Source organism: Lacerta agilis, chromosome 17 (assembly GCF_009819535.1).
Source record: "Lacerta agilis isolate rLacAgi1 chromosome 17, rLacAgi1.pri, whole genome shotgun sequence".
In the NCBI taxonomy this organism is placed as follows: domain Eukaryota; kingdom Metazoa; phylum Chordata; class Lepidosauria; order Squamata; family Lacertidae; genus Lacerta; species Lacerta agilis.
Window position 1 is genome coordinate 17157896 of NC_046328.1, and position 27151 is coordinate 17185046.

A 27151-nucleotide genomic window follows, 5' to 3' on the forward strand; every position below is an offset into this window, starting at 1 on the left:
AGTTTCGAATATAAAATGAATTATACAACTGAGTTACAACACCTGCGTTGTCATGAAAGCCAAAATACTTCAAATCTGATTGATCCCTTTCCATTTTTTCGTAGCTCTCAGGAGGACAGGAGTGACCATTCAGGTGATTCAGTGATTGCTTTCAAGGTAATTGCTTCATTTGCTCCATTGTAGTGAAGGCAATAGTTTATCTCCCTGAAATAGAGATGATAGCTTGGTTGGCCCTGGAATATGTTGTCCCAGACAGCAGAAATATTGACAAATCAGGAATTGAAATATGAAACATATCATCATCCTATTCAGGTAGACTCCCTTATTCAGACTGTAGCCTTTTTTGGCAGACCTTTTCCGTTAACCTTGGGGTTCGCGTTGCACCACGAGGTGAGGGAGAGAGAGTCAAAAATGACACCGATATGATTTAGAGAAAGAATTTATATTCTGACTGCCTAGGACAGCAGAAGGCATCTGCGTGATAATTCACAGTGAAATACAACAGGTGAAAAGATACATACAGCTTTTATCCTCTTCAGAATCCCTCTCCCCTCATTCAGCCTCATGAGTTCATGCACGTCACACCATTAGTAACATCGAAGCAAAAAGGTACTTTGGCCTCGAGTTCCTGGTGCCTGCCTGTCTTCATATGCCAGGCCATCTATTCAATGACTCATCTTGTCTCTTTGGCCAAGACAGCCCTGAGTTTATTATTGGGTAAAAGTTAAAGCTTTTCATTCTTACTATATGGATCAGTCTGCCCTTTGGCTGGCTCTTATTGGTGCCTCCTTGTACCTCTTGCCTTTCCCTCTAATTGGTAGGATCACCCATCAAAGGATTATCCAATCCCCTTCACATCTCTGGCCAATTTCTGTACCATGGGGGCACTCTGACCTACAGCTTTCCATTGATTAATAATATGCCAGCGAAGAGAGAATACACACGAAAAAATAAGTTTCACAAAGAGAGCCTACAAAAAGCTAAGCTTACAGAAAAAGCTGAATATTAAATGGCCAGAAAATTATATGAAGCAAACAAAGGTATGCACTAAGAACATGTTTCACAAAAAGAGCTTATACCAATAACATCCAGAAAATGATATCAAATAAAGGGGCTACAGTTTCACAAACTCAAATAAGCAAATAATCGTAGAAGCTACATGTCAAATAAAAGAACTTAAAAAACATTAGAGAGAGAGAGAAAGAAAATCAGTTTAATAAGGCTTAAAAGAAACTTACATCAAGCTATCCAGGGAAGGTTTCCAGTATAGAATCATAGAATAGAATCATAGGGTTGGAAGAGACCACAAGGGCCATCCAGTCCAACCCCCTGCCAAGCAGGAAATACCATCAAAGCATGCCTGACAAATGGCTGTCAAGCCTCTGCTTAAAGACCTCCAAAGAAGGAGTCTCTCCTTGGTAGCAAATTCCACTGCCGAACAGCTCTGAAGCCAGCCATATGAATATCAATTAAAATACTTCCAGCTCAGAAAACTGAGAACTTAATATTATTATTAAATATTAACTAATATTATACTAAATGTCTTTCAGAAGAAGAACCTACCTGTATTCAGGGGAGGCTTTCCCTTCTAAATAAGATTTTCACCCCAAAAATCCAGAATGAAGAAATCCCTTTCTCTCTTTAGAAAGGGAACAGACTGACTTCTCAGAGAGGTGAATGTGCAGCTCTGAACCACAAAAAGGCAACTTTCTCTCTTTAGAAAGTTGGCAAATCTCCCGTGCCAGGCAGAGCTTTTTAATTGGAATAGCCTTTTCATGCCAGAAAGTTTAGAGCTTTGCCAGCTTGGGTCAAGATGACCCTTTCATGCTATGCAGAACCAGGAAATAATAATAAGGGCCTCTTAGCTGCTCACTCTAATTCACAGCATGTCAATAGAGAATATATGAACAGAGGTAGAATATTAATACAGAAGAAAAAACTCCTATAGGTCTTACAAGCTATACAGAAAAATTATAAAACTGAATTAATAAAACTAGAGAATAAAACTAGAGAATTGAATTCTCCCCCTTCAAGACCATTTTGTACTCATGGCACCAAAAATATAAGTTTTGTCCCAAGAAAACACTAAGGGCATGTTCAAGATGTCTCATGCAAAATTTCTTCATTGGCGTTAGCTAGCTCAACGTTTAATGTGAAGTGAAGTGAACATACACATCAATTCACAAATTTTTGAGTGGGTGTTTCTTTGTATATCTCTCCCCCCCCCACACACACTTCTTTCCTCATGTACATTAGCGTTGCCATATTTTGAAGGGGACTGATCTAGACAAGTGGATCACCAATAGCCTGCACAGTCATAATTTCTCTCATTTGGCATGCAACATCTGTACAACTTCCTTGTCCTACTCTGACCACTGCACAACAATTCACATTACCAGGGCTTCCAATGTTATTTATTTATTTATTTGCATTTATATCCCTCTTTTTTCTCCAAGGAGCTCAAAAAGGTGTGCATGGTTCTGCCCCTCCCTGTTTTATTCTCACAACAACCCTGTGAGATAGGTTAGTGACTGAGCCCAGGGTCACACAGTGAGTTTCATGGCCAAGTGGGAATTTAAACCCTGGTTTCCCAGTTCCTAGTCCAACACTAACAACTAGGCCACCCTGGCTCTCAGAACATTAGTCCACCTGGATCCCCGTACTGCCTACACTGACTGGCAGCAGTTCTTTGGGGCTTTAAGACAGGAGTTATAGTCCCAAGATTTTTATTTACGGTATTTTATCTCTATGCCTGCTGTCCTCTCCCCTCCAAAGTTAATCTTTAAAGGCCACAGATCTTTTTGTTGTGCTGCTGCAATGGACTAACATAGCTACCACTCTGAAATTTATTTTGTGTTTTATCATGATGGTGGCCTAATATATTTTGTGCTTCCATTTATATATATTTTTAATTGCTGATGGCCATCTTGACTTCTTTCTTTTTTTGCATGGTTGTGGAAGGCAGGATATTTGTTTTTTAAAACAACAACAACAACAACAACAGAATAAAACAAATGAAGATACAACCAGCACTGCAAATCCGCTGTGCAGTTGTTGTTGTTGTTGTTGTTGAGTTGTTTAGTAGTGTCTGACTCTTCGTGACCCCATGGTCCAGAGGCACTCCTGTCTTCCACTGCCTCCCGCAGTTTGATCAAACTCATGTTGGTAGTCTTGAGAACACTGTCCAACCATCTCGTCCTCTGTTGTCCCCTTCTCCTTGTGTCCTCAATCTTTCCCCAACATCAGGGTCTTTTCCAGGGAGTCTTCTCTTCTCATGAAGTGGCCAAAGTATTGGAGCCTCAGCTTCAGGATCTGTCCTTCCAGTGAGCACTCAGGGCTGGTTTCCTTCAGAATGGATAGGTTTGATCTTCTTGCAGTCCATGGGACTCTCAAGAGTCTCCTCCAGCACCATAATTCAAAAGCATCAATTCTTCAGCAATCAGCCTTCTTTATGGTCCAGCTCTCACTTCCATACATCACTACTGGGAAAACCATAGCTTTAACTATACGAACCTTTATCGGCAGGGTGATGTCTCTGCTTTTTAAGATGCTGTCTAGGTTTGTCATCACATTTCTCCCAAGAAGCAGGCTTCTTTTAATTTCATGACTACTGTCACCAACTGCAGTGATCATGGAGCCCAAGAAAGTAAAATCTCTCACTGCTTCCATTTCTTCCCCTTCTGTTTGCCAGGAGGTGATGGGACCAGTGGCCATGATCTTAGTTTTTTTGATGTTGAGCTTCAGACCATATTTTGCGCTCTCCTCTTTCACCCTCATTAAAAGGTTCTTTAATTCCTCCTCACTTTCTGCCATCAAAGTTGTGTCATCTGCATATCTGAGGTTGTTGGTATTTCTTCCGGCAATCTTAATTCCAGTTTGGGATTCATCCAGTCCAGCCTTTCGCATGATGAATCCTGCATATAAGTTAAATGAGCAGGGAGACAATATGTAGCCTTGTCTTCGTACTCCTTTCCCAATTTTGAACCAACCAGTTGTTCCATATCCAGTTCTAACTGTAGCTTCTTGTCCCCCATAGAGATTTCTCAGGAGACAGATGAGGTGATCAGGCACTCCCATTTCTTTAAGAACTTGCCATAGTTTGCTGTGGTCGACACAGTCAAAAGCTTTTGTGTAGTCAATGAAGCAGAAGTAGATGTTTTCTGGAACTCTCTAGCTTTCTCCATAATCCAGCACATGTTTGCAATTTGGTCTCTGGTTCCTCTGCCCCTTCAAAATCCAGCTTGCACTTCTGGGAGTTCTCAGTCCACATACTGTTTAAGCCTGCCTTGTAGAATTTTAAGCATAACCTTGCTAGCGTGTGAAATGAGTGCAATTGTGTGATAGTTGGAGCATTCTTTGGCACTGCCCTTCTTTGGGATTGGGATGTAGACTGATCTTCTCCAATCCTCCGGCCACTGCTGAGTTTTCAAAACTTGCTGGCATATTGAGTGTAGCACCTTAACAGCATCATCTTTTAAAAATTTAAATAGTTCAGCTGGAATGTCATCACTTCCACTGGCCTTATTATTAGCAGTGCTTTCTAAGGCCCATTTGACTTCACTCTCCAGGATGTCTGGCTCAAGGTCAGCAACCACACTACCTGGGGTGTACAAGACATCCATATCTTTCTGATATAATTCCTCTGTGTATTCTTGCCACCTCTTCTTGATGTCTCGTTTAAGAAGGCCCTCTTGTCTCTCCTTGCTATTCTTTGGAAATCTGCATTCAATTTCCTGTATCTTTCGCTATCTCCCTCACATTTTGCTTGCCTTCTCTCCCCCGCTATTTGTAAGGCCTCATTGGACAGCCACTTTGCTTTCCTGCATTTCCTTTTCATTGGGATGGTTTTTGTTGCTGCCTCCTGTATAATGTTACGAACCTCCATCCATAGTTCTTCAGGCACTCTGTCCACCAAATCTAAATCCTTAAACCTGTTCCTCACTTCCATAGTCTTCCATAGTCTTTCCCAATCTTCTAACATGATATTGTGCCCTATATCCTTTGCCCAATTGTTCATTGAAGATTTTACCATCTCGCCTTTTGTATGTGTGGAGACCAATTCTGGATCCACACGTCGTTTCACAGTGTGGACATAGGTTTCTGGGCAGGAGTTGATCACGGTGAGGGTTTGCCAAATGTGCCTTCCTCTTAGCTTGTTTCTCCCTTTCATCCCAAGTTCGAGCATCTTCAAAGTCCATGACACCTTTGGTAAATGGAGTGCTCACGACCAGTATTTCCCAATTGTCAGTGTTTATAGTACATTTTTTTAGATTTGCCTTGAGTCTTTAAGTTCGGAATAGTTGCTTTGGAAGATAATAATCATGCATCCAAGCAACATCACCAGTTCAGTGAAGTTGATGTTGAAGACTCATTGCTTCGACACTGGTGATCTTCCTTCCTTCCAGTACACTGGCACTGTTCGCCTGTCTTCCTAAGTGATGTGTACAATTTTTCAGAGACACCGTTGTTGGAATCTTTCAAGGAGTTGGGGATGGCGTTTATAAGTGTTCCGTGTTTCACAAGCATACAGTAAAGTTGGTAGTACAATAGCTTTGTAAACAAGCATTTTGGTTTCCCTATGAACGTTCCGGTCTTCAAACACTGCACTTCAATCAGGAGAAAGCTGCACTCTCAGAGCTCAGGTGATGCTGGATTTCGGCCTCAATGTCAGCCCTTGTGGAAAAATAACTGCCCAGGTAGGAGAAGTGATCAACACTTTCCAACATTACACTACTGAGTTGGATTTGTGGCGCTGCAGAGGGGTTGTTTTGTGCTTGTTGGTGCATCTCCTGGGTTTTCTGGATGTTGAGCAATAGGCCAAGCTTTTTCGGAAGACCTGCAACCTGAGTGTTAGGAACATGGTTGACAATTGTGATGGGGTGTGAGTGGGATTAGCCTTCTGAAGCTTCTCCTTTTGAGCCCTTTAACTGACACAACTTCCAAGCATAATGGAACATAGGAAGTTGCCTTGTATTGGGTGAGACCGTTGGTCCATTTACTGACCATTTGTTTGGAAGCCGCTCTCCAGGGTTTTCAGATAGGAGACATTCCCAACCCTACCTGGAGATGCCAGAGATTGAAACCTTCTGTATGCAAAGCAGGTGCTCTACCACTGAACTACAGCCCTTCCCCTAATCCAATTCACCATGAAGGCTAGAAAATGAAGAGTGATAACTTTATGAATACAAACCTAGAAAGTGAGTACAGTGGTACCTCGCTAGACGAATGCCTCGCTAGACGAAAAACTCACTAGACGAAAGGCATTCGCTAGCGAAAGGCTGTCTCGCAAGATGAATTTTCCTATGGGCTTGCCTCGCAAGATGAAAATTTTTTTCCCGTCAAACCGCTATTCTCCCGTTGGTGATTCGCAAGACGAAAAATTCGCTATACGACAGCACTCGCAGAACGAATTATTTTTGTCTTGCGAGGCACCACTGTACTGAGTTCTGCAGAGAAATATGCTCTGTGAAGAATCACAAAAGCTACTGACTCTGTTTGCAGTGCATTGTTTTGTTGGCACCCACATTTTTCAAGCCTGAGTTGGATTCTTTGCAGTCCACAAAACTGTTCCTTTCAGTCCAGCAGAACTCCTGACTGGCAGCAGATAGGAGCTGGCGGCCATCCAATCTGATCAAAAGTACAGAGGGCTGAGATGGGGCCTTCCTCACTGTGTCTTCTTAACAAAACGACACGTGGGCATCCCGCCTGTTCGTAGAATTTCCCCCATTCCTAGCTAGTCAGCAGTGGTGGGTGGTGCTATGTACTGAGCTGAATCCTAGAACAATAGGATCCAGAATGCAGCAGTCTGATTGGTCTGCAGGAGCCACCCAATCCAGCTCCAGGTGGAAGTGAACCAGATTGGCTACAAGAGCAGCCAATCAGGCTTCTGGAGGAAGTGAATCCGCAACCTGATTGGCTCACAGGAGTAGCCCAGAATTAGCCAATCACGTGGGGCCCATTGTGTAAATAATGTATATATAGCAGACATTTTGGGGAAAGATTCATTCATTGCTACTATGAGCTGAATAAAGAGCATGAAATTCACACTTGACTCCGAGTATATTTCAAGTGGGCTGTTCCTAGACTTGCAGATTTGAGCCATTTCAACAGTGGCTGTCTCTCTGGCACGTCCTCTTTCTCTTAAGCCCTTTGCGTTTTGTTTCATTTTACCATCAAGCGGTATATAAATTTCATGAAATTAATTATGAGATAAATATAATATGAGAGTGTTAGAAAAGTAACAGTAAGAGGATCGCAAGGGCTTGAAGCTAGAGACCCACAAGATTTAGCCCTGACAGCATTTAAAGCACTATGATGCCACTTTGAAAAATCATGGCTTCCCCAGAATTCAGAAGGGCAGAGGTCCCTTCATGGTAAGCACAACCAGACCCCATCTAAGCTTATACAAACTTCTAAGATTATACAATAACCTGGTAATTACACAATAGTCATTGTTAGGGTTGTACCACAACAATCTAGGTGTTGCATTTCAGACAGATCTACTATTTTCTGTGCACGTACATGGGCAAATGTTTTGGAGGGCTCCAGTATCTTATTTCAGAGCAACTTGTGTTTTCCTTGAAGTTCCATTGTGCATAAAAGAACTTGCACATCATTCTCTTGAAACGGAAGCGCCTGGTGTTTTCCATTTCCCTAAATGCTTCTCTTTGGAGCATACAGTGACTAAAAAAAGGCCCGTTTCATGCTGATTGGGCGGCTGTAGGAGACAGGCATTCTGCTGCAACAGGAATAATAATGTGTCTTTGACCCATGAGCCCACCCCTGCAATTGTGGATCACTACACCACTGGTGCCATCCCTTTAAAATAGTTGCCCTTGATTTCATTCTGACAGGCTACCCAGGCTGGTGCCGACTGCACAATGCCTCTCATTCTGCACAGTAGGAGATGGGGTGATGTCTTTGGCGGTCCCAGTGGATGGGGGCAAGGCTCCACTGCCGCCATGTGGCCGGAAAGAGCACCCTCCTCTTTCAGCCCCCATCATCTTGCTCATTGAGAACAAAGGAGCCAGCGGACTGCCTCTCCGATGATCCCTGCCGCTCGCCTAACAGCAAAAGGAACCATTTGTTTCCGATGAACAAAACCACAGCCTCTTCATAGACTGAAGACCTTGGTAAAGAGCTTCCTTGGCCCTGCTAAAGGGCTACATCCAGACCCGTTCATAAAATGTTGAACTTAGAGGCAAGGCAGGCTGCAGTTTCAAAAATAAGTGGTGCTGCAGAATAAAAGTGAGTGAGTCCAGCCCTAAGGCTAGTTCCTTAATTGTGTACTAGCAGGAGGGAGGGGAGAGACACTTTCAGCTGTTCATCAGGCAATGGCTCTTTCCACCTGCCTTGCCTCAGCCTCCAACCCTAGGAGCCTTTCCCAGGCGTGGCTTTTTATGTTTTGTGGTTTAGGGAAAACACCCTTGTGGACCAGATTTGCCCCACAGGCTGGAGGTTCTCCGCTCCTTCTTTAGTACCATGTTTAAGTAGTACTGTTTTTATATGTGCTGGTTTGTTTGGTTGTTTCTTACCACTGACAGGCCTCTCTTTAACAAAAAATTGCTGGATCTTTCTTTAAAGTCATCTAAGGTGAGGGCTGTTACTCTATCATATAAGAACAAGTTCCAGAAGTCAGCAGGTGAGGCCTTCCATAAGTCCACAAGTGAGATGCTTCACTCTATTTCCTGCCCCAACTAGTATACCATACCTGCCCCTACAGCCCCCAACAGTCAGTCAAAAATCTAAGGCCACGGAACACGTTTCAGCCTGCATTGTGCTGTTTTGGGGGGTTTCTAGCCCATCGTAACTCCCCCCCCCAATATTTTCTATGCTTCTGCAAATCTTAAGGTTTTCCCGAACCTGTAGAACCCACTTCTTTATATGTAGGGTGGTGCCTTTGGCCTCCATAAAAAATGGCCCTCCAGAGTGATGGTGTGCTCCTGTTTGTGCAAGCCTCACCTTCTTACTGAATGGGAGAAGAGCGGGGGCATATTTACTGAAATCTCAGCTGACGTAGAAACCATTGCCAGCCCTCGCCCATGAACCGACATACAAACCTGGCGCAATCTTGCCTTCTCTGCCACCTAATGTGAGTCTTGTGCTGGCCTCTGAGCCACAGATTTATTTTATTTTCCATGCTTTCAGCTGATCTGGCTATGGTAGGCTGGACTGTGGAGAAGACTTGCTGGATTTTGCTGCTCTTAGCAGGAGAGCCAGGGAAAAGAAGGCAGTGATGGCAAGGACAATGTCTTTGTTGATACCAGCACTGCAGAGACATACAAATGATGCTGTTGTTATTGGAGCTGGCTTGGGAGCCCGTTGTGAAAGAATTCTCTGTATTCCCTGACGTGGGAAGAGAGAGGCGATGCTAGTAGAGTCAGCCTGGGTTGCAGCAGGAGCAGCAGCAGCCGCAAGAGTTCATTTCCAGAACATTGTCCTCCTGGGAGACAAGCTTCCCAAAAGAGGAAGCTGGCCCTTGCAATGAGGTGGAGAGCCCTTGGCGACAGAGGTGGGGGGCCTTCCTGAGGGTCCTCTCAGCTCCAGCAAAGACCCCCCTCTTTGGCCAAGGCTTGCCAATACCGGCAGAGGGTTTCTAGGATGCTGTAAGCAGATCTGCTAGCGGAGAGGCCATTCCATGTGGGAGAAGCATCCCAAGGTTTCCCTGGCAAACTCTGCTTTGGTGGTGACAGGGCGACGGAAGGTTTGCTGGAAGGTGCTTAAACTGAGGGAAAGGTGAAGTACAAAGCCAGACTGTTTGTTATGCTGTGTTGCCAGCAACAGTGGGGAGAGTAAGGCAGTGAGAAGAGGAGAGGCTGAGGAGATGGGAGATGGGTTGAGAATTGGGCTGAAGGTGATGTCTAGTAATAGCTAGAGATTGTGTGCCGCAAACTGATGTGCATTTGTGAGTATTTCCATGTATTTGCATGATGTAAAGAAATTGCACTGTGTGTACCTGCTCTGAGAAACTATTTCCTCTCTTATTATTCGGCATGTTCCATGCTTAACGGTGTGGGACTTAGCCCTAGAGAATCCTGGCTGAAATTGAACCTTTTGTGCGCAGGTTTTGCATTTATTTATTTATTTATTTCTCTCTCTATTTGCATTTTCCTGCCAATTATCAACCCAATAGTGCGCTTAGGTTAAAAAAGAAAAAGCTTTAGACTGAAGACCCAGAAACCCAGAAAATGGAGTCAGACTGGTTTGAGTAGTATGGGATGTGACATTCAGTAGTATGGGATGTGACATACCTGACATTCAGAAAATACCTGAAGGCAGCCCTGTTTAGGGAAGTTTTTAAAGTTTTTAAATGTATTTTAATGTTTGGTGGAAGCCACCCAGAGTGGCTGGGGAGACCCAGCCAGATGGGCGGGGTACAAATAATAAATTTTATTATTATTATTATTATTATTATTATTATTATTATTATTATTATTATATCGACAGGTTACCTTTGAAGCATATTGCCATCTCTCATCAACCCAGTGGTGAATGTGCAATAAAATTTATATTCTGCAAGCTTTCGTCTACTCTGTTTAGTTCCATTGTACTGTCACTAAAAGGGATCGTCTTTATTCTTGTCTTTCCAGGAAAAGTGCTGTAAAATAGTGGTTGTTTATGGGACAGTGAACATTGCTGTATGAGTGGCTGTGTTTTGCATGTTTAAGGGTGTTTAATAATAATAATAATAATAATAATAATAATAATAATAATACAATAATAATAAATTTATTATTTCTACCCCACCCATCTGGCTGGGTTTTCCCAGCCACTCTGGGCGGCTTGCAACAAAATATTAAAATACAATAGACCTTCAGATATTAAAAGCTTCCTTAAACAGGGCTGCCTTCAGATGTCTCCTAAAAGTCTGGTAGTTGTTTTTTTCCTTTGACATCTGGTGGGAGGGTGTTCCACAGGGCGGGCGCCACTACCAAGAAGGCCCTCTGCCTGGTTCCCTGTAACTTCGCTTCTCGCAGTGAGGAAACCGCCAGAAGGTTATAGATTGGGGGGGGGGGAATTCCACCTAAACCCTAGGAATTAATAAATGCTAGGATTTATATTAATTGGGATATGGCTTAAAACATAAACTGGAGAGCTGTGCCATCTTATGCCCACCTGGCCCAGCTGCAGCTATCAAGAGAACAATAAAGGTAATTAACAATACAAGGGAACTTCCCTCTTGCCCCCAGGTGTAAGGAGAAACTGGGGATTTGGGGGAGGGCAAGGGGTTTTGGGGAGAGAAGAGGAGGGGAGATCAATCTTTGGGGAAAGCTGCCTGCAGGCTGTTTGTGCTGCTGCCTCTTGAAATGACCGTGCTAGAAGATCTGCACTCCCTCCATGCAGACTGAAGGGGGGAGGGATAAGGTGGATAAACCATATTTCTTAAAGCACGACAGTCTCCGCTGTGTCTTCTATTCTCCAAGGGGGCACAGACCCTGTGTGTTTCCCTGGCACCCCATGGGTTCTTGCCACCGCTTGGCAGAGAGAGGGGCAGGCACCCGGCTTTTGTAACAGATCCCATCGTACATGCAGTAGTTCTTTCTGACCCTCGAGGGCAGCTACCATACTGTCATTGGGGCACGAGGCAGGGACTGATTCTCACTTCAAGTAGAGAATTGCAAGTTCCTTGCATAAAAAAGGGACACCCCCCCCCCCCGGAACTGCCTGAGTGACTGAGTCACAGCAGGTGCAGTTCCTTCTGAAGCATATTAATCATTAACTGTCACACTGTACGGAAAGTCAATACAGAGGATGGGCAGTGAGAGTATGCACGAGAGATGTAAATCTAACCTTCGAGGGAGGCCTGAAAGTCCATATTGGAGTATGTCAAGAGAAGAGACACTTTGCTTCGTGCGGACAGGTATATTTGGAGGAGAGAGCTATCAGTGGCTGCCATCTACGATGCCTCCGCAGTTGGGGGCAAAAATGCTTCTGAATGCTAATAGTTGGAAGCCATGGGAGGGGAGAAAACTTATGCTCAAGCCCTGCTTGCAAGCATCTAGTTGGCAAGAACACTGCAAGAACAGGATACTGAACTGTATGGGCCACTGGCCTGATCCAGCAGGCTCTTCTTATGTTCATATTGGGGGGGTTTCTGAGAAAATTTAAGGGGGGGTAATTTTTTTAAAATAATAATAATAGTAGTAATAATAATAATAAGTGATTAATAATAGAAAGTGTGTGAAAATGAATAAAAAATGAAAACTAATGGTACTAATGAAAAAGGGGTTTGTGTATGTAATTAATATATTGGTGGTAATTTTGACTCACGGGCAGTTTTAATTTCACTGTGGGGGCTGGATATCGGGTCCCTGGGTTAGGACTAAGGTGGCAATCCCAGGGAGCAGCCTTCAGTGGATCAGGCCTCCTGCATGGACACCATTACAGTTATTCAAAGAAAAAGAAAAAATTATTATTATTATTATTATTATTATTATTATTATTATTATTATTATTATTATTATTTTCCAGCAGGAGAGGTGCATTTGTTTTCCCCCGGGGGTGGTCTCCAGTGCACGGTTCTCCCCTGGGCCCTGGTCTGCTCTTTTTACGCTAGCAGCCAGGGACATAGGCTCAGGATTAGGCCAGGGCTAAGCTGTGCGATTCCTCTGGACCTCCCTGGCCCTCCCGGTACCCTCCTACCTCTCTCCCTTGGTGGTGGCTGCAGTGGCAAGCTGGTGCTCCTTTTTGCTCCCCCCCCCTTTTTTTCTTTTCAGCTGGGCTGTTGGTAGAGTGCTCCCAGTCAGATGTGGTGTAATTGAGGGGAGAAGCGTATCAGTCTGCAAGTGGTAGCAAGCTGGGGGTGGTTGGAGTACGATGTGGGCTGGGTGTTTGAATTAGAGGCAGTAGCAATGGGAGAAACAGGACCCTCTTGGGGTGCGAATGCTATGGACCCCTCCTCAGGTTGTATATATGTATAAATAAACCATATATCATAAAGATGGTGGTGGGGTGCACATTTTTATTCTTTACTTATGATTATTACTTTGTCAAAATAAAATATTATTATTATTATTTTAAAAGGAACACTAAAAGGGCATTAGCATGGAGGCATCCCTTTGATAGTTGTGATAAACTCCTACATTTTAGGGTTATCAGAATGTAAGGGTGGCTGAATCTGACAGTTTTGGATTCTCTATTTCTTGTTTTTTTCCAATTCTCTACGGTTCCACATCAGTTTGAAAATTTTGTAAAATAGGTCCTCCTGAACATTCATCAGAATTCTGGCACAAATTTCTCTTGTACACATTTTTATATGCATTTTTGCTTAATATACACTTTTTGGCAAAGCAATTTCCCCATATATCTTGCATTTTTGGGGTGCTTTTTCACTAACACATTCATTTGTGATGAGAGCCTCCATGGGCTCCCTCTGCCCCTTGGCCTCCTCAGGGGCACACCCCATGCACCCACCCCAGGCAGCGGTACCTTATGATCTGCCACTGGGTGGCATGAAACAATATATAAAGAAAGGCAGCCAAACAGGGGGTGCTTCAAAGCTCCAGGTGGTCTCCTGTGTGCCAAACCAGGCAGAGGCTGGACCTCCCTCCTCTGCCCCGCAACCTCTCTCTCTTTCTTTCTACTCCAGTTTGTATCAGGTTCCCAGTTCTTTCTGTGGATCAGCCTCCAAGGGAAAGGTCAACATAAAGACACTGGGATGCAGTGTTGAATGTCAAGAAAGAATAAGGGAGTCTTGTTACCCAGTTCAGGATCTATTTACAATTTCCATTCATTATTCATTGAGATGAGAATCTCAGCTACATAATGCAGCCAGCTAGCACCATGCATCCATCCCTCAACCCTAGCTTCTCTCGTATACATGCCATACATTTCAAGTACACCCCAGGAACAGTAGTTTATTAAGGATGCTGGGAATTGTAGCTCTGTAAGGGGTAAACTACAGTTCTCTGGATTATTGGGGGGGGGGTGCTTTATGTGTACTTTAAATGTATAGTGTGCCCACAACTTCAGACTGATATGGAGAGGGTGCTGTTGGAAGGAAGCCCATTCTTGGAGTTTGTATATTGACAGTAGTAACATTCCAAATTTGGGTGCTGTTCAATAAACTGCTCATATGCCAAATCTGAATGCTTATGAGTCACTGAAGAATTTGCAATTATTTTAGCAGGAAATAATTATAATTATAATTATTTATACCCTGCCCATCTGGCTGGGTTTCCCCAGCCACTCTGGGCGGCTCGCAACAGAATATTAAAAACATGATAAAACATCTAACATTAAAAACCTCCCTAAACAGGGTTGCCTTCTGATGTCTTCTAAAAATCAGATAGTTGTTTATTTCCTTGACATCTGATGGGAGGGCACCACTACCAAGAAGGGCAATTGATGGGTTGCAGCCTTCGCAAGAAGTTTAGTTTGATTGTGGGAGAAATTTTATTCAGTTCACATTAAAAGGAGAACCTACTGAATTTGCACTTCTCGCAGGGAGGGAACCACCAGAATGCCCTCGGTGGTGGACCTCAGTGAACTTGGGACCTTCCACATAAGGATAATCAAGAGATTATCATTTCTGGAGCTGTAAAGGACTTTGGATTACTGTAAAAGTCTCTGAGTTTTTATAATCCTACTGTTTACACTTAGCAAATGATTTGGCTGCTGTGCGAAAGGAAGGCTGTTGAGCTACTGGAACTATAGCAGGCTCTTATTATGTTCTTAACTTGGTCATTGGCATCAGCTATGTACATACAGTTAAAGTACATTGCCCCCCTGAACCCTGGGAGTTGTAGTTTCAAGGCATTGGGAATTGTAACTCCGTGAGGTGTAAACTACAGTTTTCAGAATTGGGGGAGGGGCTTTAAATGCTTGGGTCTTGCTTGTGGGCTTGCCGCTGGTTGGCTACTGCAAGAACTAGAATAGATGCTGGACTAGAATAATAGAAATGTAGAGTTGGATGGGACCACGAGGGTAATCTAGTCCAACTCCCTGCAGTGCAGGAATCTTTTTGTCCAGCGTGGGGCTCAAACCCACAACCCTGAGTCTCCTATTGTACACGGGCCTCCTTTGGCCCCACTCAGCAGTGTTCTTAAATTCTTAGACATTTGCACTAAAATGCTGACAAATTTTCATGAGGATTTTTTAAAAAAAATCATTTTTATTTATTTTCCAATAAAAACAGCCAATTAGCATATAATCCAATCATAATCCAATTTAAAAAATAAACTAAAATAAATAACAACCAAATTGCTGTCCAAATTGTTAATTATTAATTTTTCCGAGCTCCCCACAGTATGGACCTCTGAAGTATATCTCCAATATCTTCATTCCTGCCTTCTTCTGTTGTTCTAATATTTTCCACATTCTGATCTTAGCACTTTAAAGTTCTCCGCCCCTGGCTATGCGATTCTCAATCATGTCCGAAATCTTATATCCTTTCATCCATCGAGTACAGCTTCATTTGTGTATATATATTTTTCAACTATCTATTTACCAGCGAAGCTTTTCCTGACTTCATTCCAGTCTTCCAATCCAGGCTGTTGACCAAGTCTGTCATTTGAAGTTTAATGATGCAGAAACTCCCAAGTTGTTAAGTTATTCCAATCTGAGCTGTTAGCCAAGCCTGTCTTTTGAAATTTATTGATACAGTGACTTCTGTTGAGCATACTGTTTGCAATATTGCAATGTAAATAGACTGTATTCCACAGATATAAGTAATTTGACAATCCAGCTTTTCTGGAGACCACACAATCCCCCCTTCTTGGCCCTAGAAGGGGCATTGCTAGACATCCATTTAGCCTTCTCTCTCGCTCATAATGAAGAAATTATGCAAATAGAAGCTATGCATGTTATCCCAAATTGTTGTCTCGAGTCATTAAAAGTCAACTAGCAAGTATTTCCCATTTCCCTCGAAAAAGGGAGGAATTATCATTTTTCTGTGCTGCGTCATATTTACAAGCGCCATCTTGTTTCTTCTTTTATCCTTATCGAGTCTTTCAAGTCTAAGTAAAGCTGTGCAATTGAATACTTAATTATAAATAGAAGTTCATCTGTACTTCTCCTCCCAAAAAAGGTATTCTTAATGAGGCTTGGCATGGAAAAACAATTGTAGGTATTGAGTAGAAAAAAAGAACATACCAATCACCTCTGTAATCCAAACACCATGATGAGAATCTCTTTGAAGTCCGAGCTTGAACACCAGGGACTGTACAGTTCTGCAGGTTTTTCCTCAATCTTCTTCAGTCCAGACTGTCTGTTTATTGTCCAAATCTAATTATTTTATCAAACAGATATTTCTGGCTTGTGAGACTTCGTAGAGTGCCAGCCGTGTCGTGCTCTGGGACCCAGCGTCCTGCCGCTTGCACCTTGATGCAAGCTGGCAATCTCGGACGGTCTGCGGGTTTAGGAGACAGTCCTCCCCCACCCTGGGGAGTCTGCCAGGGCTAATTACCCCCATATCCAGGGGCGTACCCAGGATCAAAACTAGGAGGGGGGCAAGCCATGGTCGTTCAGGTTCAAAAACAGCTTCAAGAAACAAAAACAGCTTCAAGAAACAGAAAAACACCCCCCCCCAAACAGAAAGCCCCAAATGGCTGAAAAACTCAGTTTCCCAGGATCCTCAGTCCTCGCAAAGGAACTACTCACCATGCAAGTGAACTCAGTTTGCCAAGCTCCCTTGCAGCGATGAATCCTGGCAAATTCAGAAACTGTTCCTCTCTTGCCAGCACGATGTAGCGTGGATACAAAAAGCAGGCAGACGAGGAAGGATGAGAACCCAGGCTAAGACCATGGTCAGCCCTCGGATTCACCCCCTGACACTGCCCAAGTCTCAGCCTGCATCCCCATTTGACCAAGCAGGGTGCAGGCTAGGATCCGCCAGCTCTTTGTCGGCATGAGGGAGGGGGAAACAGCCGGCGCAACCACACACACACACACACACACAGTGGCCAACTGTGCCTCAATTGTTATTTAGATTTTGGGAGGGGGAGAAAGACCAGTCTTGAGCTTTTTTTTCCTTTTAGGCTGCTGATAACCATTTAAATTTTTTTTGCTTCGGGGGGGGGGGGGCAGCTGCCCCCTGCCCCCTCTGGGTACGCCCATGCCCATATCAACCCTGAATTACCGGTACAGCTGGGATCCGGTCATGTGGGAGCCAGCCATTTCTCACTGCTGGAAACAGGAAGCTGGATTTTATTTCATTTTTAAGGATTTTTTTATGCAGATTGATGTAGAAAGGTGGAGAACTGAATGTCAGACTGGAAAAATGAGAACCCAGTTTACCGAAACGAACAGTTCTCTCCATCCTTAGCTGCCATTCTGCATATGCACTGGAACCCTTTCACTCCTTTTTACATGACCAAGCCAATAATTGGGGCTCTTGCCAGCATATTGGGAAAGCCAGCGTTGGCTTAAGCTGGATACTCTCACTTTCAGGGCAGCTCCAAGTGCATGTTAATGCCTAAACGGAAAACTAATCAGTTGCCAGCTGCTATCCCACAAGCACATGCCAGCCCCACCCCAATTTGGTTGTTAACTGGACCTCATATGATAAAAGCCCTCTTCCAGTTGGCAGCACCCGACCTTCGAACAGAGGCTGCAATTTATATTTTCTAGCTTCTAGCAAAGTGCCACTAAATGCTTTTTGTCCTTTGAACTGGACTTGTAGCGAAAGATCGGACTTTTTGCACCAGGAAAGTGACATGAAAAGGTGGGGGGACACTTGCTGGGATGCTGCATCATTTAACCTCCCCACAAACAGATTAGAATGGAAGCCCATGAAATAGCCAAAGTAGGACTTATCCACACTTGCCTTTCCTCCATGATTTCCAAGAACGGACAGCTCCATAACCAAGTGCTCTTTTCTTCACCCTGGGAAACCATTCCTTTACTGCTGGATCAGAGCAAACAGCAATCCAAGAAAAACCAAATGGCTTATTGCACTTCAGCTTTAAAGAGCGTGTTTTTATGGGAAAAGCTCTGGGGCAGAACAAATGGCACTCCAACACAGAGCTTTAAAGCACAGACTTGTGCCTAGGCAGTAGGTAAGTGTGGATAAGTGTATAGTCTTATCTCTCTGGATGAATGCGCTCTCTTTCCCCCTCTTGTTTCAGAAATGTCAGAAATCTCTAATCTGACCTTTTCTGTCTCAGCTGGATAACTTTGCTGGTGGGTGCTTTTGTGTCGCCATCTCTCGCTGGCTCCTACTCTCTAAGCTGGAAAAGGTGAAATAAGTAACAAAGAGATCTTTTCTCCCTCACTCTCACTGAACTTTCCAAGGACGCCAAGGCAAACAAAAAGCTCTGTCCTCCTTAGATTGTATCTCTCACAAAGCCGGAAATAATTAGCTGATGGCTTGATTTTATTCCCACGCATGATGCTGGCTTTAATTGTCTTCCTTGTCGGGTTTTGTTTTGATGTATAGATTTTGATCATTTTGTTGTAATCATTTATTTGTCTTACATATTTATCTGTTCTTTAATGATGTGGGGGAATTAAAGTGTATTTTTGAAGAAAAGGGGAAGGATGAAAAATGGAATGTAGGAAGGTGCCTTATACCATGTCAGCATATTGAACACCCCCAAGGAGTCCTGGGAACTATAATGTATAATGTGGCGCTAGGGAGGGAGTTGTCGCCGCGACACTCCTTGGTGTGTGGAGTTCCGCAGGGCGCAATCCTTTCCCCGATGCTTTTTAATATCTTTATGTGCCCTCTCGCCCAGATTGTCCGGAGTTTCGGGCTGGGTTGTCATCAATATGCTGATGACACCCAGCTTTATCTATTGATGGAAGGCCACCCTGACTCGGTCCCAGACACACTGACCAGGTGCTTGGAGGCTGTGGCTGTATGGATGCGTGGGAGCCGGTTCAAGTTAAATCCTTCGAAGACAGAGGTCCTCTGGCTGGGTCAAGACGACATGGGGTTGGGGGGCCAACTCCCATCTCTTGCGGGGGTGCAATTAGTGCCAGCGCCTTCTGTCAGGAGTTTGGGTGTAACCTTTGACGCCTCACTTTCTATGGAGGCGCAGGTTACAGCCACAGCAAAGGTGGCATTTTTCCATCTCCGCCGTATTAGGCAGTTGGCCCCCTACCTCCCTCGCCCTGATCTGGCCACAGTGATCCATGCGACGGTCACCTCCAGACTTGATTATTGTAACTCGCTCTACGCGGGGCTGCCCCTGAAGCTGACCCAGAAACTCCAGCGGGTGCAGAATGCCGTGGCGAGGCTCCTCACGGGGTCTTTGCCGCGGGACCACATTCATCCAGTGCTTTACCAGCTGCACTGGCTCCCGGTGCAGTACAGGGTCAGGTTTAAGGTGCTGGTTTTGACCTTTAAAGCCCTATGTGGCTTAGGACGCTCATACCTAAGGGACCGCCTCTCCTGGTATGTCCCGGGTAGGACCTTAAGGTCCTCAAATAATAATTTGTTGGAGGTCCCGAGCCACAAGGATGCTAGGTTGGCTTCAACTAGGGCCAGGGCCTTCTCAGTACTGGCCCCGACTTGGTGGAACAGTCTGGCACAAGAGACCAGGGCCCTGTGGGATTTGGCATCTTTCCGCAGGGCCTGCAAGACGGAGCTGTTCCACCTAGCCTTTGGGTTGGTTTCAGTTTAACCCTGATGTTTTGTTCTTTTGGTGTGATTGGTGGGCTACTTAAAAATGAGGCTGCAGTTTAGATTTAATTTTAAATTGTATTTTAATCTGTATTTTAATGAATTGTTTTATGTTTTTGTTGTGATTTTATTTGTGTTAGCCGCCCTGAGCCCGGTTTGGCGGGGAAGGGTGGGGTATAAATAAATTATTATTATTATTATTATTATTATTATTATTATTATTATTATTATTATTATTACCAGGGAGCAACCCATTTGCATTCTCCCAAACTCTGCCTGCCTGCCGTGCCCATTGCCAGCTCTGCCACTGCAAGGCCCCAGGAAGTATGTCTCCTTGGCCTGACACAGAGGACAATGCTGCTGCATTGCAGACACTCACACACTGGGTGCTCAGGCATTCTCTCTGCCTCAGAAAGGAACAGGCATTTGCTCCATCCAGCCACTGAAGCTCCTGAAGCAACTCTGAGGTCTGATTTCAGCAGACTCCTCCTGCTGACAGCAGGCAGGTGCTGTAGCCTTTTCATCTTTGCTCACTGCTAGCAAGGAAGTTATCGAGCAAATTGTTAGGATAGACTAGAGGTAGAAGGGGTGTGTGTGTGTGTGTGTGTGTGTGTGTGTGTGTGTGATTTTTTTTTGGGGGGGGAGCACATTACAAAATAAGGAGCCCTGTGGGACTGTGTGCTTTATTTATTCGCTGGCTCAAATTTCTCCTGCCAGCCTTAACCAGATGAGAGGAACCTTAGACTCGGAGGCCAAATCTGGCTCTCTAAGCCTCTCTATCTGGCCCTTGGAACTCTCACCAGCCCACACCCCTTCACTGGCTCTGCTTTGTACCCCCCTTGAGTGGTTATTGCCTGGCTGGAATGTGTCTTGAAAATCAGTAATGCCCCTTGCTTGCCCGGATAGAGGGTAGAGAGGGGGTATGCAAGTGTGTGTAGAAGTTAAATTACTGCACCAAGGTAATATCCGCATCAATTGGCCCGCTCACTTTTGCCTCCACACTTGCCCACCACTGGCATGTGGCCCCCAGAAGGGTATCTATGAGGGAATGTGGCCCTCGTTCTGAAAAAGGTTCATTGCCTCTTCTCTTAACCAAGGCTTGAAACCAGGGTCTAGAGGTTATGAGGAAGAACCTCATCAGCCTTCACTGCCGTTAGCACTCATGCAATAGGGAACTATGGTTAAGCAAACTGCCCGTGATTACAAGCCTTTTTTGTATCTGTCGGCTCTGACTCTTCTCCCTCCAACTTCAGTACCTGCAACTTCAAGAGGAAGGTGTTCAGCAGGTGCCGAAGAGACAACAGAGACGGGAGGGAGAGAATACCAAAGGGGGGCAGCCGCTGCCACACCTACATTGCATGGAATGGACCTCCTGCTAAGATGGAATCTACAGGAAACCCTCAGCAATCAGTTGGGTATATAAGGCATGAGGGGATCTTTAACAGAGTTCAGAGACACCTTCCAGGCAGGTAAAGAAAACACTTGGTGTTCAAAGCAGTACCGGTGAAGGGTGTGGCCTGGGGTGAGTTCTGAGGGCCATATGCAAAGAGCGGGGGGGGGGGTCTCAGACTGAGGTTCTCCACCCCCCACCCTGGTGTAGACAACACTGAGATAAATAGACGAAAGGTTTGACTTAGTATAAGGCAGCTTCTTGTGTTCCTGCTTCTAGGAATCTGCCCATGAATTCACTGCCCTTTTTCTGTTTTCCTTTTCAGGTGATCGCGATGGTGCATCTGGGGAAGAACTGGAAGTCCATGGGTAAGGGCCTCATCCTGGGGACTCTCCTAACCAGCTTCATGCTGCTGCTGTACTCCTATGCCGTCCCACCCTTACAAGTCAGCATGACAGAGTGAGTGAGTCTGGTGCTCATAGGAGAAGATGTGTGGACCAAGAGACCATGAGTGGAACCAGTGTCTGTTCTGCCTCCACAGAAAGGCGCTCAGAACATATACATGAAGGAGAGTGAAGGGATTGAGCCCTGGTGTGGTAGAATGGACTGTACCACTTCAGGTGGCAGGGGGACGGGGGAATCTTTTCTTTCTTTCAGGGGCATGCATGAAAATTCCCTGCAAGTAGAAAACTTGACACATGTAGGGGCTGGGCAAGAAATGTTATCCTTGATATGCTAGCTTTCTGTTTTCAAGGGATTGGGTTGTGTGTGGGGGGGGTTTAATGTTGGAAAGCACTGTACTGGTACAGTCTACTCTGACACTGGTGAATATGTAGCTCTGGAATCTCCAATGTGGTACCTGTGGTCTCAGAGCACCCTCGGTCATCCCTCGGTCCCCACCAAGGCCCTGTGCACCTCCCATTTCTTAGCAAACTACACTTAAGAAAATGTGGTGAGCATGTATCTCTCTCGCACCGCTCAGAGATTCCAGGGGTACCAGGCACACTTACTAGGGTCTGTGTTTCCTTTTAGAACAATGAGGCACAGTGGAGTCTGTAGTGTATTTATGATATATGGTTTATTTACACATATATACAACCTGAGCCTACTATGGAGGGGTTCAGAGCATTAGCACCCCAAAAGGGCTCCTATGCTTCTCCCATAAGCATAGTAGGATTAGGTTTGCAAACAGAGAAATCAGCCACATTCTCTGTGTGTCTTTGTCACAGCCAGCTCACATAGTGCTCAGACCCCACTTGCTCTCTTTGCCAAACTGCTTGCCAAAATGACACTTTTTCCTGTGTTCATTTAAGTCATCCACTTGGAAATCCTAAACCCATTTGATCTCAGCCCACTCAGTGGGGAAGGAGTTCCACAATTCAGGGACTACCACAGAGAAAGCCCTCTCCTAGGCCACCATTCTCTGCACTTTGGAGGGTGGCAGAACTATCTCTGCAGATCTTAACACACAAAGATCTTGGTAGTGATGGAGATGGTCTTTCATATATTTGTGGCCTAGGTCATTTAGGGATTTAAGTACAGTGGTACCCCGCTAGACGAATGCCTCGCTAGACGAAAAACTCGCTAGACGAAAGCATTCGTCTAGCGGGAGGCAGCCCCGCTAGACGAAAAAGTCTATGGGGCTGCCTCGCAAGACGAAAAAATTTCGTCTTTTTTTTTTCCGTTTTGCGGAGCGCGGCTCCCATTGCCGCTCCGCAAGACGAAAACCCCGCTAGACGAAAATTTTCGCGGGACGAATTATTTTCGTCTAGCGGGGTACCACTGTACTATTGAGAGCACCCTGAATTGGGCCCAGAAACGCATTGGCAATCAGTAACCTCCTCTAGCAAACCACATTCAACTCCTGAAAATGAATGTCCGGTGGAAACTGGAAGCTAGAGGAAGGTCTGGGACCTTTGCCAAGCATAGCATAGTCAAGGAAGATAGTGAGAGAGCTCCTTATGCATTCCTGGAGAGATCCTCATTGTCCACCCTGCTTTCCCCTTAGGGTCCCAATCCCCTACTCGTGCTCTTCCTACCCTTCCCAGGCTTGGCTGCCGGCTTTGGCCAACGGTAGCCACAATCCACAGAAGTGCCATCCCAAGCTGGACATCATGTTCCTGAAGACCCACAAGACAGCCAGCAGCACCATAATCAACATCCTCTTCCGCTTTGGGGAGAAGCACCACCTGAAGTTCGCCTTTCCCAGCGGACGCAACGACTTCAACTACCCCTCCTTCTTTGAGCGGAGTCAAGTGCAGGACTATCAGCCTGGCATGTGCTTCAACATCATCTGCAACCACATGCGCTTCCATTATGAGGAAGTGCACAAGCTGCTACCGGCCGACACCATGTTTGTCACTGTGCTGCGGGACCCTGCCTACCTCTTTGAGTCCTCCTTCCACTATTTTGGGACCCTCATTCCCGTGACCTGGAAGTTGTCGGAGCACGATAAGCTGGCCGAATTCCTGCAGGACCCGTGGCGTTACTATGATCCCAATGGATTCGGTGCACATTACCTCCAGAATCTCCTCTTCTTTGACTTGGGCTATGACAGTAGCATGAATGCCAACAGCCCTCTAGTTGAACAGTACTTCCGTGAAGTGGACGAGCGTTTCCACCTGGTCATGCTGGTAGAGTACTTTGATGAGTCATTGGTGCTTCTGAAGGACTTGCTCTGCTGGGAGCTGGAAGACATCGTCTACTTCAAGCTCAACGCCCGGAATGACTCTAGCATCTCCAGGCTAACGGACGAGCTCTATCAGAAGGCCACGGCCTGGAATCTCATAGACGCCAAACTCTACCGGTACTTCAATGCCACCTTCTGGCGCAAGGTGGAAGCCTATGGGCGTGAGAGGATGGCCAGGGACGTGGCCAGGCTTCAGGAAGAGAATGAGAAGATGAAGAACATCTGCATTGACGGGGGCCGCCCGGTGGACGCCAGCGCCATCCAGGAATCCGGCATGCAACCGTGGCAGCCGCTTGGCAAAAAGACCATCCTGGGCTACAATCTGAAAAAGAGGATCAACAAGAAGCACCGGAAGCTCTGCCGCAAGATGCTAACCCCTGAGATCCAGTACCTGACGGACCTAGGGGCCAACATCTGGGTCACCAAGCTGTGGAGCTGGGTGCGCGAGTTCCTCAAGTGGTAGGAGGGCTGCACAATGGCCTACACAATCCCTGTTCCTGACAAACATGTGCCCCGACCAAGGGAAAAACCAGGTGCTTTCACTTTGGTCCTCCCAACCATCCGCCCCCCCCCCATCCCACACTTCTTATTTACCTTAGCTGGTCAGATATGGCTCCTGCTTGCCACCAGCCAATGCATGAACTAGCCTCAGAATGAAAAGGGACAGCAAGCTTGAGTGGTTAAAAGGAGAGGAATGGCCAAGCCCAAGGGAGGGCACGATCTAATCATCCATTTGGGCCCAGGCTGTGCCAGGAGGGGGATGTTGTGGCACAGACAAGGGCTGAAGTAGATGGGCCCCCACCACCCCTGGGTGCCATGCAGAGTCCAAACACTTGAGACAACCCCACTGTTTCAGCTGAGAGCAGAGCAAGCAACAGCAGACAACGGCATTAGGACACCTCTGCCAATTTGTAGCATTTTGCTAACTCTTTAGAGCTCTGATTTTCTTCCTCTTGACTCTCGTTTCAAACTGCTGTGGACAGTGATGGATGAGCTGCCACCACCCTGCTCCTTTTGTCCTCCTGGTCGGGAGAAACTTGGGAGAAGTGGCTGTTTGTTTGTGCTTGTCTGGCTATTCGCGCATGTATGTGTTTGCATGTCTTGACGGATGCTCCTTTCTAAAGAAGGGAAGTCAACGCACGTGTAATTTGCTCACATCTGCAGGGATGGACAAAGGATGTGCTGGGTGGGCAGCACATTTCTGAACATGTGCACAAAGACGCAAATATTGGACATCTGTCTATGGGCATATCTATACTGCGAACTTAAAACTAGTTAAATCAGGGGTAGCCAACACCTTGCCCTCCAGATGTGGTTGGACTGCAAGTCCCGTCATCTCTGACAGGGACATTCTAATGGGGGACGAAGGAACACAACAACACCTGGAGAGCAGCACGTTGGCAAACCCGACATTAATTAGTTATTCCCCTGAGAATCCTGGGTACTGTAATTCTGTGAGAGGGAGGCAGAGACCCTGGTCAGCATCCTCACTGTAGTAGAGTTCACAGGATGGTCACCCGCAGCAGTTAAATTAATAGCCAACTGCTATGCATGTGTAGTGTAGATATTGTCCATGCAGGGGACTGAAACATTACTGCGAACAGATTAACTGTGAATGAGTTGTGTGTTTGTTTATGTTAATTGCACACACAAATTAAGCTCCAACACAAAGATTAAGCTCCAACACAAAGGTGGCGTTTTGCCCCTGCGTGTTGTTGGCATTGCACTCCTAAGACTGTCTTTTGCTCTGTGGGGGATGATCGAGTGTGTTCCTTTGTGCACTGAAATCTGCCTCTGTTTCAGGATTGCACAAGCCACAATGTGTGAGAGGCAACAAGAAACGGTGGATTGCACTGACTCACCTGGCAGCGATAGACTGGACAGCAGCCTTTGCCCACCTGGGGCCCTCCAGATGTTTGGTACCACAGCTCACAGCAGCCCCAGACTGCAGCCACTGTCTGGGGCTGATGGGAGTTGTAGTGCAGAAAGAACATCAGGAGGGCCCAGGGTAGGCAAAGGCTGTTGTACAGAGTACATGAATGCCAGGATTGACACACTTCCTTTCCTTTTAGTTCTAGGAGAACCATCAAGGGCATCGTCGACTTCCTCAGCCCTCTATAGGTGGGGAAAGATCACCCGCGTCCTTAGCAGATCCCTCTTTTAATCCCATTCTGGTGCTTACAAATAGCTGCTTTGGACGTATACAATAAAATGCCCAGTAAAGGCTGCTATTGCCATCTCTCTCTCTCTCTCTCTCTCTGTGTGTGTGTGTGTGTGTGTGTGGTTTCATCTGCTTATGCTGCCTCTCTTTTGTTCATAAAAACACTTTTTAAAAATTGCCTAGTAGTTAGCAAGAAGTGGGGTGGGTGTGAGTTGTATGGTTTCTTTTAAAGCAGCTTAAGCAATGGGGCTGTTAGGACAGAAGGCACCGCTAAGTATGTAGCCCAGCAAATGGCACGAGGGTTGAAATGCTCTCCATCCGCTGCCACCGCCAACCCAGGACACTCAAACCACAATAAGCAACAAAGAAAAAGGCCACATTCCCACCATACATTTAAAGTGCTATGATACTACTTTAAACAGTCGTGGCTTTCCCCAGATAATTCTGGCAGCTGTAGTTTGTTGCAGGCCCTGTTAGGAGACCCCTATTTCTCCTTGAAAAACGACAATTCCCAGAGCTCTCTGAAGAGCGATTTATTGTTAAACCATGCTGAGAACTGTGGCTCTGGAATTGGGAATGGGGGTCCCCAGCACGAAGTAGAGCTCCTATAATTCTTTGGGTGAAGCCATGCCTGTTTAAAATAGTATCATAATGCTTTAAATGGATGGTGTGAATGTGGCCAACCAAAAAGTGTCGTGTTGCCCTAAACCCCCAGCCTCACGTGAGCAAAGCCTCTCGGTGAACATGGAACTATAGACCCTCTTGACGTATAGCTGGAAGACCTCAGGACTGCATGCCATACATACAAAGCACATTCAACATTTAAAGCACATGGCTTCTTCCTGCAAAGAAGTAGTTTCTCCCCTATAGAGCTACAATTCCCAGTGCCCTTAACAAACTACAGTTCCCATGATTTTTTTTGGGGGGGGGGAGCCATGTGCTTTAAATGTATGGTGTGTTTGCAGTGTTAGTTAATGGTCCTCAGGAGCTGAGTCATTTCAGACTGAGTGCTCCTCATCAACTCAGGTTGAATTCTCCACCCCCGGAACACTACCTAGAGACAAACCCAATCTGTGCCGATGTACCTCTTTCTGTGATTATGGAGGCCTGGGACTCCGGCTGTGTACACACCACACATTGAAATTACACGGCTTCCCCTAAAGAATCCTGGGAACCATAGTTTACCTATAACGGAGCCAGTATTCCCAGCACCCTGAACAAACTACTGCTTCCAGGATTCTTTTGAGAAAGCGATGTGATTTCAATGTATGATGTGTGGATGTGACCCTTGTCATCATCACCCAGCAGGGCCATTTTCCATACACCTCTGTGGGTTTGGTCCACAGG

The 27151-nt window shown here is 45.6% G+C and overlaps 1 protein-coding gene across 3 annotated transcripts; it reads left to right on the forward strand.

The window, feature by feature from the left end:
* On the forward strand, positions 1–25248 carry GAL3ST1 (galactose-3-O-sulfotransferase 1). 3 transcript variants are annotated; one of them, XM_033174811.1, is made up of 4 exons: positions 11809–11860; positions 20818–20974; positions 21280–21413; positions 22963–25248. In XM_033174811.1, the coding sequence occupies exons 2-4, from the start codon at positions 20945–20947 to the stop codon at positions 24104–24106; spliced, it is 1308 nt and encodes a 435-aa protein (XP_033030702.1). In that variant the 5' UTR covers positions 11809–11860; positions 20818–20944; the 3' UTR covers positions 24107–25248. The 3 variants fall into 3 exon arrangements, with proteins under 3 accessions (XP_033030700.1, XP_033030701.1, XP_033030702.1); XM_033174809.1 differs by lacking the exons at positions 11809–11860; positions 20818–20974 and adding an exon at positions 1–156; XM_033174810.1 differs by lacking the exons at positions 11809–11860; positions 20818–20974 and adding an exon at positions 9479–9735.
* The last annotated feature ends 1903 nt before the right edge of the window (positions 25249–27151 follow it).